This window comes from Trachurus japonicus, chromosome 11, assembly GCF_045865225.1.
Source record: "Trachurus japonicus isolate A0001 chromosome 11, Traja_1.0".
NCBI classification, from domain to species: domain Eukaryota; kingdom Metazoa; phylum Chordata; class Actinopteri; order Carangiformes; family Carangidae; genus Trachurus; species Trachurus japonicus.
Window position 1 is genome coordinate 21,247,512 of NC_140917.1, and position 16,134 is coordinate 21,263,645.

At 42.3% G+C, this 16,134-nt stretch overlaps 2 protein-coding genes across 2 annotated transcripts; one reads left to right on the plus strand and one right to left on the minus strand.

Moving 5' to 3' along the window:
• Positions 1-1,282: 1,282 nt before the first annotated feature.
• kat2b (K(lysine) acetyltransferase 2B) lies at positions 1,283-9,564 on the plus strand. Its single transcript, XM_085791678.1, has 18 exons — positions 1,283-1,600; positions 2,550-2,676; positions 2,804-2,949; positions 3,049-3,135; positions 3,521-3,702; positions 3,801-3,992; positions 4,189-4,283; positions 4,435-4,560; positions 4,827-4,960; positions 5,771-5,979; positions 6,068-6,194; positions 6,291-6,401; positions 6,724-6,867; positions 6,968-7,082; positions 7,214-7,244; positions 7,613-7,676; positions 7,801-7,885; positions 8,033-9,564. Exons 1-18 carry the CDS (start codon positions 1,400-1,402, stop codon positions 8,224-8,226), a joined length of 2,370 nt encoding a protein of 789 aa, XP_085647804.1. The 5' UTR covers positions 1,283-1,399; the 3' UTR covers positions 8,227-9,564.
• A 411-nt stretch (positions 9,565-9,975) lies between these two features.
• Positions 9,976-14,750, minus strand: sgo1 (shugoshin 1). The gene is made up of 10 exons (XM_085791679.1): positions 14,610-14,750; positions 14,273-14,427; positions 13,920-14,128; positions 13,706-13,758; positions 13,555-13,619; positions 12,472-13,329; positions 12,220-12,351; positions 11,038-11,217; positions 10,617-10,785; positions 9,976-10,524 (listed from the first exon to the last, which is right to left on the minus strand). Exons 2-10 carry the CDS (start codon positions 14,415-14,417, stop codon positions 10,368-10,370), a joined length of 1,968 nt encoding a protein of 655 aa, XP_085647805.1. The 5' UTR covers positions 14,418-14,427; positions 14,610-14,750; the 3' UTR covers positions 9,976-10,367.
• Positions 14,751-16,134: the final 1,384 nt, after the last annotated feature.

A 16,134-nucleotide genomic window follows, 5' to 3' on the forward strand; every position in this document is an offset into this window, starting at 1 on the left:
TGATATAAATATATATAAATATATATATAAAATATAAATATATAAATAATATACTGTAAATAGGGTGTTGCAGTGTAGTCTACTTTTTTTCGATTTACCAGTGACAGGACTAATGCTTGCTAGGGAGCTGTCTAGATAATCATTAAAAAAAACTGTACAGTTAGCAGAAAAAAAACAGCTACAATCTGGGTTTGGAGTTTTGTTGCTGTTCCTTTTTTTCACACAAATGGTTAAATTATAATCAGTGGTGGTCTTTATAAATGTATGTAGTGTTATTAGCAAAAAGAAAAAAGAAGAGGAAATTGCATTTATTTAGTTGTCTGTCTTGTACCTTTTTCTCAAAAGAAAAAAAAAAAATATCCAAACATTTTGGTTTCTATTTTTTAACATTATATCTTTATTGGAGTTCACTAATTCTTTTTTAGTGGTATCAGGCTTCGATGCTTTTCAGTCCAGTTGTCCTCCCTGTAAGTAGACCTGAACCTCCAGAGACACTGGTTGTAAAAACTCCAAAGGAGGCAGACACAATACAGAATAGATGGATTAACCAACTGACTGTCCCACCAATAACATCTCAGTAACATTGTGACAATATTGTAGCAACAGTGTAACATCTATCTGGCACAATGGTGATTCATGAATAAATAAATTAACACATAATAGGGATGTAAATTGTATGTTTTCTTTTGTTGTTTTTTGTTTTTTGCTATGAACACTTAATTGCAGCCGAAACCATTTAAAAAATGCAAGCATTTTACAGTACTGTTATGTAATGACCAAATAAATACTGAAATAAATTTGATCATTTATTATTGTAATCAGACTGTTTGTATATGTGTGTGCATGGATATTTTCTCAAGGACTTTCCATGGGCAGTAATTTAAAAACAATATATTTTTAACTGTCTTTTTTGTCATGTTTTGTCTCCTACAGTTATAACAAATTTTCTGTATGAGTCACACACAAAGAAAATCCTGATAGTATTTGTCTAATTTTGTTAAGATGCCATGTGGGCTTCTCTTTGTGATATTAATGTTAATATAAAGAACACATGTTATTGTGTGTGGTTATTGTTATTAATTCCAGTAATTCTCTGTGTTGCATGACATGACCACGATCCACCAGTCACTGTGTGGACACGGCTCCGCAAGCCACACTTTTCCATTACATTTGACCTTGAAATTTTGCTATAAATGGTTGCATTTTGTGACCTCTCCTCTCTGAATTGTAGTGGAATTGGCCTATCCCATCTCAGTCCCCTAGCGGAGGAAAATGGGCCTACAGTAAGAAATTGAAAATAAGGATGAGCGCCATGTCTGATCCTCCGCTTGTGGAATAGAGCTGACGGCTGAGCGATTTTTTCCCGGGCCGGGGGTCCCGTCGGGGTTCGGTGTGAATTATGGCCGACAGCGCGGGGATTCAGCAGGGTTCGCCGGCCATCGGAGCTGCGGGCTCGGTTCCGGCCGCTCCTGGAGCCGGGGGGACGGAGGGCTCCGGCGCCGCTGGAGGATCCGCACGTATCGCCGTGAAGAAGGCGCAACTCCGCTCCTCACCTCGGCCGAAGAAACTGGAAAAACTCGGGGTGTATTCATCCTGCAAAGTATGCTATGTCTGCACATCGGGGACTTTTCAGGAAGGGTGGTTTGAGGGCGTATTTTTGACGAAGCCTGCGCGCGGTTGCAATAGTTTACAAAATGCAAGCGCAGCAAAGGAAGCCATTGCCGCACTTCGTTTTTTTTTTTTTTTTTTTTTTTTTAATTTTGCATGCACGAACCAATTATTGAAAAGGCAATATCAAAATTCTATTGGGTAAAGCGATTATTATTTTTATTTATTTTTTTCACCGTGGCACCTTTATGCCGGAGGGCTTCCAGCTGCATACTGTCTGCTGGTTTTACAGTGTTACTATGTTTCTGTCAAGGTGGGGGGTTGGTGAACGTAAACATTGGCTTGGCGTTGGAGCTTGGGAGTAGCTGTGTTGTGAGCACTGGGGCTGTATCCCGGGGTGTGTGTGTGTGTGTGTGTGCGCAGAAACGCGTTCATACGCTTTTCCACGGGAAATTTCACAGTGTTCCTCCGCCGCCTGTCAACGCTCGGCGCTAAATGGAGAGCATTTATTGGGTTTATGCAGGGTATGATCCGCAGAGAGGGACGGGGTCTTTGTTTTGACAGGGTGACAGCTGCTGGGAGGAGGGGGCGGAGTTTGTTGTTGTTTCACCGCGCATGCGCAGTGCAGCACCTCCAGCTGATGGTGACAGGCCTCCTGACCCCGCCTCCTCACACTGAACAAAGTCAGTCATAACAGATCCCCATTAACCTGAGAGGCCTTGCCAAGTTTTAAGATGTTTGTGTGCTGCTGTGGTAAACATACAGGAAGTTTACTCTTTACTTTTTAGGTGCAGATCTGACCAATTAGAAAGCAGATAAAACCGTGCAAGTGACTATGATAACCTATCACAACCTTAAAACCGGCATCAGTTTGTTGCTACTGACTCTAAAACACTTGAGTATGAATCTACAATCATTCATTTAAACTGTGTTTTTACTAGGCCGAGGGAGCCTGTAAGTGTAACGGCTGGAAAAGTCAGAACCCCCCTCCGACCCCCCCACGAACTGACCAGCAGTCCAACGCAGTCAACCTGCAGGAGCCATGCCGGAGCTGCTCCCACACTTTGGGTAAGTCAGCGTGACTTGGACAGAAGTAAAAAAAAAAAAAAAAAAAAAGATAGCAGCACGAGTTAGAGATGTAGTATTTGAAGTGCTGCTGGTGGATGAACAAACTCTCTTGTTACCCATCTCCCAGGTGATCATGTGACCCATCTAGAAAACGTTTCGGAGGAGGAAATGAACAGACTTCTAGGTATTGTCCTGGATGTGGAGTATCTCTACACGTGCGTTCACAAAGAGGAGGACGCTGACACTAAGCAGGTCTACTTTTCCCTCTTCAAAGTAAGCCTAAAACAGTTACAACACGCAGACACACCATTTTACAACCTGCATTGTGTACAAGCAAAAAACATACACACTCCTTTTCTGTATCTATTTCAGCTGCTGAGGAAATCTATACTACAGATGGGTAAGCCAATGTTAGAAGCACAGGAGAGTCCTCCATTTGAAAAGCCCAGCATCGAGCAGGTGATTACATGTTTACATGTGTATTTAAACCAACACTTTAATACAGGGGTGTCAAACGTACGGCCCGTGAAATTGCACTTATGTTTCTCAAGGAATTTCATCTTGTTCATAATATGTTTTGTAAAAGGATAGTTCATTAACTGTAAACATCTTAGCCTACTTCCTTGCACTAAAAGAAAGGGAAAATTTAGTGTTCTCATTATTTATAGGTTATATTATATATACGTATGTATTATATTATTTTATTGATCCAGCCCACTTAAAATCAATTTGCGCTGTATGTGGCCTCTGAACTAAAATGAGTCTGACACCCCTACAATAACACTCTTTTACTGTGCCCTACTATAATTTGTAAATTCTCTTGTTCCTTGTCTTTCTCAAATAGGGGGTGAACAATTTTGTCCAGTACAAATTCAGCCACCTACCGTCTAAAGAACGTCAAACAATCATGGAACTCGCAAAGATGTTTCTCAACCAGATCAACTACTGGCAGTTGGAGACGCCCTCCCAGAGGCGCCAGAGGGTACCCAATGACGACGCAGCCGGATACAAAGCCAACTACACCAGGTAACAGCACAAGCACATTAACCTGTCACCACCACGCATCACACCCGTTTACCGTCGCAGTTGCACTCATGTTGTTGTGTGTTGTGTGCTCACCACAGATGGCTCTGCTACTGCAATGTACCTCAGTTCTGTGACAGTCTACCCCGGTACGAGACCACTCAGATCTTCGGCCGGACGCTGTTGCGTTCGGTGTTCACTGTGATGAGGAAACAGCTGCTGGAGCAGGCCAGGCAGGAGAAGGACAAGCTGCCGCCCGAGAAACGCACACTCATTCTCACACACTTTCCTAAGTAAGAAAAAACACACATACAGAAACAATGAGACTGCGCTCTAACACAGGAGTAACCACAACCACTCACTCATACACCACGAGTGCAGCATATTCTTAGCGTCAAACCACATAGTGGTCACACAAGCATACTTGATGATAACATTTTTGTTTTTTAACATAGTAAAGTTGTGCTTGTTGTTTTTCCTTTGGCTCAGGTTCTTGTCTATGCTGGAAGAGGAGGTGTACAGCCACAGCTCTCCCATCTGGAGCCAAGACTTCTTGGCAGGAGGGCAGATCCCTATACACACAGGTAACACACACCCTCAACAGGCTTAACAGAAACACACACCCAAACCCATACAAAGTTTGACTTGTTTCTTGAGCCTTCTGAGAGAAATGCTGCTGCAACAACAACAACAACATGATCTCTTACTCTACTTGTCCTTCCTGTTGCTTCACAGTCATCAGTGCGCCCCCTGTGGCCAGGCCATTGTACTACAGCACCAGCCCTGTGTCGGTGGATCCGTCCTCCTGTGGGAGTGTCAGTCCAGCCAGGAAAACAGCATCTGTGTTGGAGCCAAACCCAGGTGTTACATTCAAACCTGCAATTACTCATAAGATCACAATGCTGCCATGTTATTACATAACATCTTAATCGCCACCGGGAGACACTAAGAACCAGGGTGAAGTTAACCTTGTGTTATGTTCACATTTTCATGAGGCATTTTTGCCGTCATGCATAGGTAACAACACATGGAGATGCTGGTTAACTTCTTGTTTGGATTTCACTTCACTGGTCAAAAGACACAAGATGATGATTTGTAACCTCCTCTCTCTCCATGCACGGTTATAGCCGGAGAGAAGCGTAAACCCACAGAACCCCTTCCCCATGAGGAGAACAAGAGACCCAGGGTGGTGGGTGACATCCCCATGGATCTCATCAATGAAGTCATGGCAACCATCACTGACCCTGCTGCTATTCCTGAGGTAAAAGCAGAAAACATCAAGAAATTACGTGAACTGTGTCCTTTTTTACATAAGTTAGAAATGTAAATGTATTAAAGGAGATAATAAAGACAGTCATTTTTAAATAACAACAATTGAAAAAAGATTCCCGCACACTATAAAACTTGACTTTACTTCCTTAAAAGTCGTCATGCAAGTTTTACAGTGTGTGGGAATCTTTTTTCGATTGTCTTTTTTCTGTTTTTGGTCTACTGCTCTTTCTTACGCACCTGTCGCCAAGACTTCTTAGAGCTCACTTTGAAAAATAATAATAACTGAAATCTATGCTCGAGCTGTCAACAGATTTGATCTCATCTGTTATGTAACTATGTTAAAAATAATTAATCTGTCCCACACAGACCTATGAATATAATTCAAACAGAAGTAAGCGTAATGTTTGTGTTAATATAAGTCTTAAATAGTATATCTTCTGACGGCAATCACTTATATAGAGTGTTTGGTCCGAAACACGGGTCTGTCAGTCACTCTGCTCTGCTGTAAGCCGAGGAGAAAACTTTCCTTGTATCCTACAACCTTTATCCAATGAGGAGAGAGAACGGCATAAAGGGGCGGTCCTCTCCGTGTGTGCAGCCAAGGGATGCGCGTGAATGTGGTGACGTAGGGACGAGGGCGGGGACTGCTAACTCCATGGCTGACAGGAAGTTAGCCAAAATGACCGGATCGCTTACTTCTGCTTTAAGATCAAAACTAGAAAGCAGTTTTGATGAAAATGTTGATGATTGGAATAAAGGTAGGTGATAATCATGATCGTATACCTTCCTTCTGGTGCAGACCAGTCTGCTGTCAGCTCACTCTGCTCGTGATGAAGCGGCCCGTCTAGAGGAGCGGCGTGGGGTGATTGAATTCCACGTCATCGGTAACTCCCTAAACCAGAAGCCCAATAAGAGGATCTTGATGTGGCTCGTCGGGCTTCAGAACGTCTTCTCCCACCAGCTTCCCCGTATGCCCAAGGAGTACATCACCCGGCTGGTCTTTGACCCGTGAGTGGAGCCGTGCCGCCGCTGCATCATCACAGTCACAGTCAGAGATGTAGTGGAGGTGACTTGAACTCTTCTTTTTCAATGACAGGAAGCACAAGACGCTGTCGCTGATCAAAGATGGCCGTGTGATCGGAGGGATCTGCTTCCGGATGTTTCCGTCACAGGGCTTTACAGAAATCGTCTTCTGTGCCGTCACTTCCAACGAACAGGTCAAGGTGAGAGAGAGGTCCCTGCTTGTCAGCTTGGTGTAGTGCGTTGAGTCTGATTGGTCGGTTTTGACCTTTGCCTTGTTTGTGGCTGTGTGGCTGCAGGGTTATGGGACCCATTTGATGAACCACCTAAAGGAATATCACATTAAGCATGAAATCCTCAACTTCCTCACGTATGCTGATGAGTATGCTATTGGCTACTTCAAGAAACAGGTAACGTCTTGTCCATTAATACGAATGATGCATGCATATCACATTATTATTAATCATTAGATAAAACTTACCACTTACCTAATGATGCTCTTACTTGTCTGATGTTAATCTATGTGTCTGAACAATTGCTGCTGCAGTCTGTTGTGTTTTACAATACTGACATGTTGAATTACATTTGGCAGCATTTGTACTGGAATTTGGATTTCATCTTACATGAAAAATAAGATGGGTGTTTTTTAAATGGGCTAGTTTTTTCTGTGGTTTCAGTGGCCCTTTGTAGGACAACACTGCAGGAAAACAAACATCTTTTCCTCCCTCTCAGGGTTTCTCAAAGGACATCAAAGTCCCCAAGGCCAAGTATGTGGGCTACATCAAGGACTATGAGGGAGCCACACTCATGGGCTGTGAACTCAACCCCAGTATCCCCTACACAGAGTTCTCTGTTATTATCAAGAAGCAGAAAGAGGTGTGTGGGTGTTTAAATTTTAAATGAAGACTTATTATCTCTCTCTGTCCCTGTAATAACTTCTTTAAAAAAAAAATCCACTCTCATCTGTCTCTGTCAGATCATTAAGAAGCTGATAGAGAGGAAGCAGGCTCAGATCAGAAAAGTCTATCCGGGACTTTCCTGTTTTAAGGAAGGAGTTCGGCAGATTCCCATAGAAAGCATTCCTGGCATACGTAAGTCACTTATATGGACTTTACAATAAATGGCACTCATCTATCTTAAAGTATTTCACATCAACATTTAGTTCCTCAACACAATTTCAGTGTTAAATATGAGGCTAATCTTGGTTTTGTTATATTAACAGGTGAAACTGGCTGGAAACCTGTAGGCAAAGGGTAAGTGTGACCCTACTGGGAAAGATGTTAAGAGTATCTTTGCGTTGCTTCGCCAAATGACTTGGCCAATGTTTTCTCCATGTTGGCAAGAAGTGGAATTTCTAAATTGAGGACTGAAGACTAGTTGGCAGAAATATAATTAGATCTCTAAGGTCAGCAATGATAGGAAGAGACTCTCACACTGTCTGCACTTTTTCATTAAGTTAAGACAGAAGCATGGGAACAATTTGCGTCAATGGGATGGGAAAATAGCTCATATGAATTGCATATGAACAAATATTTTAATTTCTTTTATCCTTACTCTAGCGCCATAATTTATAATTATTACAGTTGTGATGTTTTTGTATTCTGTATTTATTCTACTTCAGGAAAGAACTGAAAGACCCTGATCAACTGTACAGCACTCTGAAGACGATCCTCCAGCATGTGAAGGTGAAGGACCGACAAACATATACACTCAAAGTGCCTTTAATACGTATTCACACCTGTTTCCAATAAGACTGGTCTTAACACCAATACACAATAGTTTCTAACAAGACTGGTCTTTGTGTTGTAGAGTCACCAGAACGCCTGGCCTTTCATGGAGCCTGTGAAGAAAACAGAGGCACCTGGGTACTACCAAGTGATTCGCTTCCCCATGGGTATGTTTTCACATGAGTAAAGCTGACAAGGTCAATTGAGACACTTCAAGATCAGGCTTTACAATAAATAACAAAAGAGAGACAGACATTGCAAAGAAAAGAAAAAAGAAGCAGAAATTACATTTGACTTTTTTTTTCTCCAAACAGACCTCAAGACAATGAGCGAGCGTCTGAAGAGCAGGTACTACACAACACGCAAGCTGTTCATGGCCGACATGCAGCGCATCTTCACCAATTGTCGTGAATATAACCCTCCGGAGAGTGAGTACTACAAGTGTGCCAACTTGCTGGAGAAATTCTTTTACACCAAGATCAAAGAAGCAGGCCTCATCGAGAAGTAGACGAGAGGACAGAGTTTCTCCTCCCCACAACAGAGGCTGAGAGGGCCCTTGGACTGTCAGTGGTTAAGGCCGGGTTGTAAGTAATGCAAGTGACAGCGGAGAGTACACACAAGCCAAGAGTAGGACTACTGATTCTGGAGCAGATCGGTTTGAGAAACATATCTTAATGTAAAACGTGCACACGGGTCTCAGATCAGGCCTGTTTTAAAGGTGGTTGTATGCAGGCCCAGATCCTGAATCAGTAGCTTAGACTGATATTTACACTGAAAGACAAGGCCACAAGGGAAGGCCTCATCGACAACCTGCGAGACTGTTGCTGATGTGAAACAAAAGAAGCGCTGTGTCTTCGTATTTCATCAGATATCCCAGGGTGCCAAGGAAAGAAAGGACAGTGGAAGGTGTAAAAGTGATACATATTGAGCAGAGCAGAAAGCTTCTGCTCTGGTTTGTGTTAGACGTTGACAAGCACCGCGGGAAGACAGCTGATCGAAGTTTCTCCACACACCTTACTTTGTGTCTCTCCATCTCCTCTCTCCCTTTCTTTCATGAATGCCTGCCTCCCCCTCCTCTCAGTTGACTCAGGTAGAGATGTTGTGAGCAGCAATGACATCAACTGTGTGTGAAGTCATTGCACAAGTGTTACCTTCGAGGAAACCGTGACTGAGAGATCAGATTTTCCTGTCGTATTTAATCTTGTTCCTGTGAGCGTGCGCGCCACCGATGAGGTCAAAGTTTGTCTGTGATGAGTTCATCCTGCCAAAAGAGGAATACATACTTTAAATTTGTACAGATTTTAATTATTTTAAAGCACTTATACCCACTGTATATTTTAAATGTGTATATAACATATATTTTCTCTTTCAGAACTAAAAAGTCTTCTTTTTTGTATAAGCCACCTAGGGCTGTTTGACTATCAAAATGCACTTTTATTTTTCCAAGTATTAGTAAACATAAATGAGAGCTTCTTCTTTTCTTCAGAATTTGTTTGACATATAAATTACCGCTGTTGACTAAGGACTAATTTAATTATCTAGAGTTTATTCTTATTTATGTGCTGTAATTTAAAAGAATTATGCTTAAGACAAGGTTAATTTATTCTTTCTTATTTTTGTCCTGCAGATGGAGATTGATAACTTTATACTTTGGAGATAAATGAAGATTGTGCAATACTATGTAGTTTTGCCGTTTTGTAAAAAGGTGTTTGTACTTTTCAAACCTTAGGAAAAAATACATTTTGTAATATGTCTGGAAAAATTATTTCATGCTCTTTGTACAACTGGTTTTAATGACATAGTATTAGCCTATTTTATAGACCGAATAAAACAGAAGTGAGGCTAACAGTGTCTGTACTCATTCAACTCTGGTTTTCAACAATTTTCCCAGGGTGCACTTGAAAGTTTTTTATTTGTAAAAAAAAAGAACAGGAAGCAGTGTTCTGTGCTTCCTTTTTAACGGAGCTGCTCAGGTCTAATAATTAGGGACGTTGTAATTTCTCATTCACACCAACAAAAGATTTAGAATTAACATTCAAGAGTGGCATGGTACATTGACTGCACTTACTGTATAAGGATGGAGCAGCAATCGGGTAAGTTGAGGTTCAGCACAAAGGGCGCTTCAAGTTTCAGACCAAGGGGACCAGGGACCAAACCACCGACCCTCTGACTAGTTCCGACCTGTTTTCTAGTGCTACAGCCACACATGAATGGCAACACCGTATCCATTAACGTTAACTTATACAACACGATACAGTAAGTGACAAAATGAAGTTTATTGTCACATACAGCAGAAGATACAATAAAAAGGAAAACATGAACTAGAATTTATTAGACAACAATAATATGTCCTCATATTCAGTATTTCATTAAAAAAACAAGGGTAAGCAAGATGACATACAATTATAAAATGTGATCCTCCGGAAAGTAGCCACTACTGCATTTACTCAGAGATAAAGAGTAGAAATGGAGAAAAGAAAGACCATAAACATATACATTTATGTGAATCAGTCACACACACATATAAAAATCTAAAACTGGTCACAGTCTCATTACATGTCACATAACGTAAGGAAACCCAGGCTTGAGAGTGATCACTTCTTAAACCTGTATATAAAGCAGAGAACTCTCAAAACAAGGTAGCTGCTCTCAGCGGCATCCAACAAATGACTCATTGTATTTCTCAAATGGCTGCTGGCTCATTGAGTTCCTTGATTTCTGCACAGACCTCCTGCCAGACTTCTGCTTGAAAATGGGAGAACGTAGGAACTGCACGTCTGTGTGCTTGTCTCCACGACGGAGTTTCCTGTCAACATGAGAAGATAACTATTCAGCATTCATAGTGAAAAAGTAAAAAAATAAAAAAAAGTCGACCGAGCAGCATTGACGTGAACTTACGCATTTAGAGAGGGCTCCTTGTAGTCCACCACCATTGTGCTGCGCCGCTTGCGAGCAGGAACAGGGGTTGAGCATCGGGCGTCAGAGAACTTGCGACTGGCTGCAGGGGACAGATTGGTCACATCACACAGACTCAAGCCCCGCCCTGCTGTCCTTATACCAAGCCCACCTGCAGAAACGTGATGGAAGGTGTGATGATGCACAGGAAAGAGAAAAGGAAACAAGAGTTGTGAATATTGTGCATACACCAGTGAAAAACTAAAAACACAGAGTGCAATGAGGGCATGGAGAAGTGATAATACAATGACAGTGTCATCTAACCAGGCATCTTGAGTGTTCGCTTATAGTGACAGAGCTTTTAGTGGTCAATAAGTGAAATTTCATTTGGACAAGCAAGTCTGGAAAGTGACAATAGACTTACGTTTCTTGCACGTCTTGATCCTGTGAGGTGTTTGGTGGGGTAAAAGCGGTGGTGCATCGCAGGAGGAATCTCCAAAATTGTATAAGACGTTGTCTATTCTCATCATCTCAGCTTCAACCAGAGGGCTGACAGGGAGCAAACAGTCCTTCTCCATAACCTCCCTGTGAGGCTCCGACAGACCTAGATGAACAAACACATTGACCACCTTTAATTCACAAATTAGACCCTTCATTAGATAATTTACTCAGTCAAAAACTGCATTGAAGCCCCAAGAATAGACTTAAAGCAGATATCATCGGCACGGCCGTTTCGGCTAATGCTGTGTTCAAGGCAGGCTTTTGAAACCGTAAGTTACAGCTTCAAGTCACAACTACGACTTGGTAGCGTTCCAGGTAACCCGTAGCTCGTGTTTTTACCGTCCTGTTGTCTGTGAAAGTTCCCTATAACGGCCACTCGTAACTTCCGACCCGTGAACTCGTACCAGATCGAACTGGTATGACTTCACAGGAAGGAAAAACACAAAGTACGAGTTTCCTTGAACGCACCATGAGTTAGCAGCCCCCGCCCTTGTCAGGCATCAATTGGTCCTCGTGCTACGTCACCACATTCACGCGCATCCCTTGGCTGCACACACAGCCCTTCATGCCGTTCTCTCCCCTCATTGGATAACACTTGTATCCCACAAGGAAAATTTTCTCCTCGGGTACAGCAGAGCAGAGTGACGGAGAGACTCGTGTTTAGGCTGAAATACTTCATGTAAGTGATTGCTGACGGAAAATAGGACTATTTAGGACTTATATTAACAAAAACATTCCACTGATATCTGCTTTAACAATTTTCTTAATATTTACATGCTAGCTATTAGATAACCTCAGGTCTGTTAGTTTCATGACATATTTTGTCATTCAACAAGATCATGGTACTATGCTACAGTACTTAGTTTCTACACTACAAAATAAAAATGGACGAAGGAAGTGACGAGCAGAATCAGTAATACCTGTAAGATAATACATTCATAAATTCCCATCCCTACACCTGTTATGAAGCTGCGTATTACTACTGCCTAAATACTCAGGAGTGAATACATAACAGGACAACATTTTCTCAGTCTCCCTGTGGCATAAGAACATGAACACCATTATGACTAACATAAAGTTGACTTGTTTCAGGATATGTTCTCACCTTGGTGATTTTCCTGTTCTGTCCCCACAGGGTTAGGGCTGTTAAAGAAGCTGGAGTCGGGGGACTGATGGTGATGAGCTTCTTCTTTTCCAGTCTCTGCAGCCTTAGGACTTGACTCCTCGTCTCTAAAGACTGTAAAACACAAAACAGAGCAATAAATGGTTTAATCATAACCACTTTACCTTCTCTTATAAAAGGTATAAAATGAAATGTGAAGTTGGAGGAGTTTAAGGGACAAGCCTAAAGTGTCACCTGAGATTTCCCGTTTTGGAGGGATGTTTGCTTTCAGTCTAACTTCAGAGGTCCGTCCTCTTCGGGTGGTGATAGCTTTGGTCTTGTCAGTCAAAGTCTGCCTCCTCTTGGTCTTTCGGGGGACATACAGGCTGTCCTCTGATTCAGAAGATGGTGATGACGAGCTGGAGTCACCTTGTTTGGAAGCGACAGGTAATGCTTCAGTTTGGGCCTGTCCTTTTCCTGGGGCCTTGGTGCTGCTGGGCGTGGACACCTGACTGTCCTCTGCCTTTGCCTTAAAGGGCGTGATGTGAATCTTCTCTTCACAGTCAAAGTCAAACGTGTCATTAAATCCCAGCGAGGTGTTGAGCTTATTGCTCTGTGTTGCAGGTGCTGTTTTAGAACGTGTGGCTGAACGGTCCCGACTCTTGGAGCGGGCTCTGGGTTTGGGATTCTCCCATGGTTTCTTTAATGGGGCACGCTCTGCCCTGCGGCCTCTTTCGGGTTTCCGCGCAGCCGGTTCTGGTTTGGTGCGGGGCTGCTGCTGCTGGGCTTGTTTCTTAGGGGGTTGATTGTTCTTTTTAGATGGAACAGGTTCAGGAGTAGAGTGATGAAACTCCTCATTATCAATGGGATCTGCCATTTCTGGTTCTGTTGTTTGCTGGTTTGGATTTGGATTGTCACTGAGAATAGGACTCGCTACCAACACCCCAAATCCTGCAGTGTTGTCCCCCTCAGCCAATGACCTCTGTTCCCACACACGCCCAGATCTTCTCCTGCTTCTCCTCTCTGTATGCCGACGCCGAACACCCACTGTAGATGGTAAACTTGCATGCTTGTCACCTTCATGTTGTCCACTCTTTTCAGAGGGTTCATGTTCTGTGACAAAAGACAAAAATCAACATTATAAAAAATAACAACTCAATTTTGACATTACAATAAATGCAACAGTTTCTTAACACTGTTAACTTTACACAACAGCTATCGTAGAGTGATCTAAAGAGCAGGCTACATTTAAAAAACTCTGAGCCATCAAACAACGGGAATCAATTGTAGTTATGATCAATCCTATTGATATGTGTTATTGTTGTATTGTGTGTGTACCAGCAGAGATTGGTGAGAAATTGCACACTGTGGGCTCATCAGTGCTCTGGCTGACCCGCTTTCTCCTGAAAATCAAAAAGAAACATCTTAAAATCTTGATAAAGGACATTTCCAGGAAATTTTCTGTGGTAGATTTTTGATATAAAGTTACCTTGTCAAATTTATATGGTGCTGTGGCTCAACCGGGATGTTGGTGGGTTTCATCTAAATTAAAAAGAAACAAAATATCATCCTTTTTACAATGACTGAATAGTTAATAATAATTTTACATATTTGGATCACTCATAGTAAAACCCAGAAGCCCCTCTAAGATGAAACATTGACTGGATGTGCAGAAAAATAAGCACCGGGTCTCCAAACTGTACCTCTGAAACAGTCGCTGCCAGAGCTTCCTGCTCCTTGAGCTTCCTCTTGAGCAGAAGGAGGTGAAGGAACAGAGCCTGTTGCTCTCTTTTCAGCTGCAGGATCACTGCTTTGGCTTGCCTTACGTTTTCCTTCTCAGCTTGGAGGGCTACGGCCAGCGACTTGTTGTTCTGCTGGACACCCATCAGGATGGTGTGTGTGGAAGCAGTGCCTGAGAGAAAACACGTGTTTGTTTGAGACTAAAATCCCATTTCCGTATCAACACCTTCTGCATTTTACAAGTGAATAAAGTTAACTGTGGAAAAAATAATGAGCTTTAACTGTTTCCGTTCAAATTGTGCTTTAATTTCCTCACCACTGCTTTTGTTTATCTTTCTGGGCCGTCCTCTGTTTGGAGCCGAGGCACTGGCCAGCCGTTTGTTCCTCTTCTCCTTCATCTTGCCCTTGATATCCTCCAGACTCTGCTGGAAGGACTTCTTCTGGGCCCGCTCTTTCGCCATGACTCGAGATCTTTGTTCAAAGTGGTTTTACGTTGTGTAGCCGATCAACAGCGCAGCATGACGATGGTGATGGTGTGGCAAAACAAAACACCGAAGCTAACCTGCTAGCAAGTTAGCACGCTAGATGACATACACGTTAGTCCAACAGTCTCCTGGAGTTGCGGTAAAATGTTACATACGAAAGCAACTTACCAGCATGCGTTTATGGCCAAATTAGTTGATACGTGAATTAAAGCCTCCAAAAAAAGCCATTTATCGTTAAATTAGGCAGCAAAAAGTAGCATTTGTTTCTCACTTTATCCGCCTCCCAGCGAGTTGACGTTCGAATTTCGTACCGCGGCCGCTGATTGGTCGGAATATGAGCTGACGTCACTTCCTCCGAGTGAAAGGACCGTTCGCTAGAGGGCGCTGATGTCCAGCAGAAGGCTGTTTCCCTGCAGAGGGGCTGTACTGATTTAGTATGCGTTTTATTTGTCTGTGCTTGAGAGACTAAACCGTAGACTACCACACTGTGCAGCACCAAATATCTAATTATAATTCTCAGTGTTTTAACCATACTCTATTCACCTTTTTCTTCTTCTCCTGTCTGTCTGTTTGTTTGTTTATGGGTAGTAACAAATAAAGTAAAGTAGATAATATCCACCACTGAGAAATTAAGGTGTAGACAGAGCATTAGGCCTACTTTAAATATGGAAATTAGATTAGTACTCATCAAGGGTCAGTCTCATTCAGACCCTCCAAAATGACTAATTGAGTGTTTATAATTGACTGCTAGAGATAAGAGCTTGAGCGGTGCTCTGTAAAGTGCTGCATGGATGGAGCTGATAATTGTGTTAATCTAAAAGCCCATGACAGGCAGTGTTTGAGTTATATTCCTTGAGGTTTTTCTGAAACTCTCGTGGCTCTCTCAAACTTAGATAACAGTAATTCAGGAGCAACTTCATCATTTTTGAGCTATTAAGTCCATATGTTCTAGTGTCCAGCTGCTGTCTTTTACTGTTCCTTTTTTTTCTATATATAGGATGCTAACATCTCTGCATATGGGCGGCTTGTCAACTGTCTTTCTTAAAACCATGCTTCCATGCTGTAAGTGCCCATTCCTACCCCTCTCAGGTTTTGCTCGATAAATGTTCCATAAATATTGGATTACAGTGAATACCTAGTCATGATCTCATTTACTTTCCCAAGTCAAAGTCAAACATGCATGTGTCTTACTTGGCAGGGTGCAGGGAAGAAACTTGCACCTTTACTGCATGGCACTGGAGCTAATGTAACATCCATTTGGACCCTTTGTCAGTTAGGATCCAAGAAAGTGTCCATGAAAGCCAACTGAATGGCATTTTGAGGCTGCAAAAAGGACTTTGGCAAAGTGTGGGTGTTGTCAGTGTCACTCTGAAAACAAATGACTTCAGCCAGATGCCTCAGCTGTGAACCAGGCCGGCACTTTCAGCCGAGAAACTATAAGGGAAAGCAGGGACAGTTCTTGATTTGGCTTACTTTCTTACAGATGTTCGCAAAGGGATCATTTCTTATGTAAGGATATGTAGCAGTTAAGCTTTATTACAAACTAAATAAATACAAAAATGCATTACAGATGAAAATCCCACAGCTAACATCTTTAGAGGTAGACATGGCCTTAGAGGTTTGAGTAAGTGCTGTAGGTAGGGGTGCTCTGTTACTAAGTGAGCCATACAAACCTGAAATGACTCACTGTTTT

Excerpts from the sequence above, each read along its gene's own strand:
- kat2b (XM_085791678.1), top strand. The coding sequence starts at position 1,400 with ATGGCCGACAGCGCGGGGATTCAGCAGGGTTCGCCGGCCATCGGAGCT. Across the intron at positions 4,284-4,434 it reads GCAGATCCCTATACACACAG|TCATCAGTGCGCCCCCTGTG; the intron begins GTAACACACACC and ends GTTGCTTCACAG. Across the intron at positions 6,195-6,290 it reads CTTCCAACGAACAGGTCAAG|GGTTATGGGACCCATTTGAT; the intron begins GTGAGAGAGAGG and ends GTGTGGCTGCAG.
- sgo1 (XM_085791679.1), bottom strand. The coding sequence starts at position 14,417 with ATGGCGAAAGAGCGGGCCCAGAAGAAGTCCTTCCAGCAGAGTCTGGAG. Across the intron at positions 13,759-13,919 it reads TGGCAGCGACTGTTTCAGAG|ATGAAACCCACCAACATCCC; the intron begins GTACAGTTTGGA and ends TTTTTAATTTAG. Across the intron at positions 11,218-12,219 it reads AGAACAGGAAAATCACCAAG|GTCTGTCGGAGCCTCACAGG; the intron begins GTGAGAACATAT and ends TTGTTCATCTAG.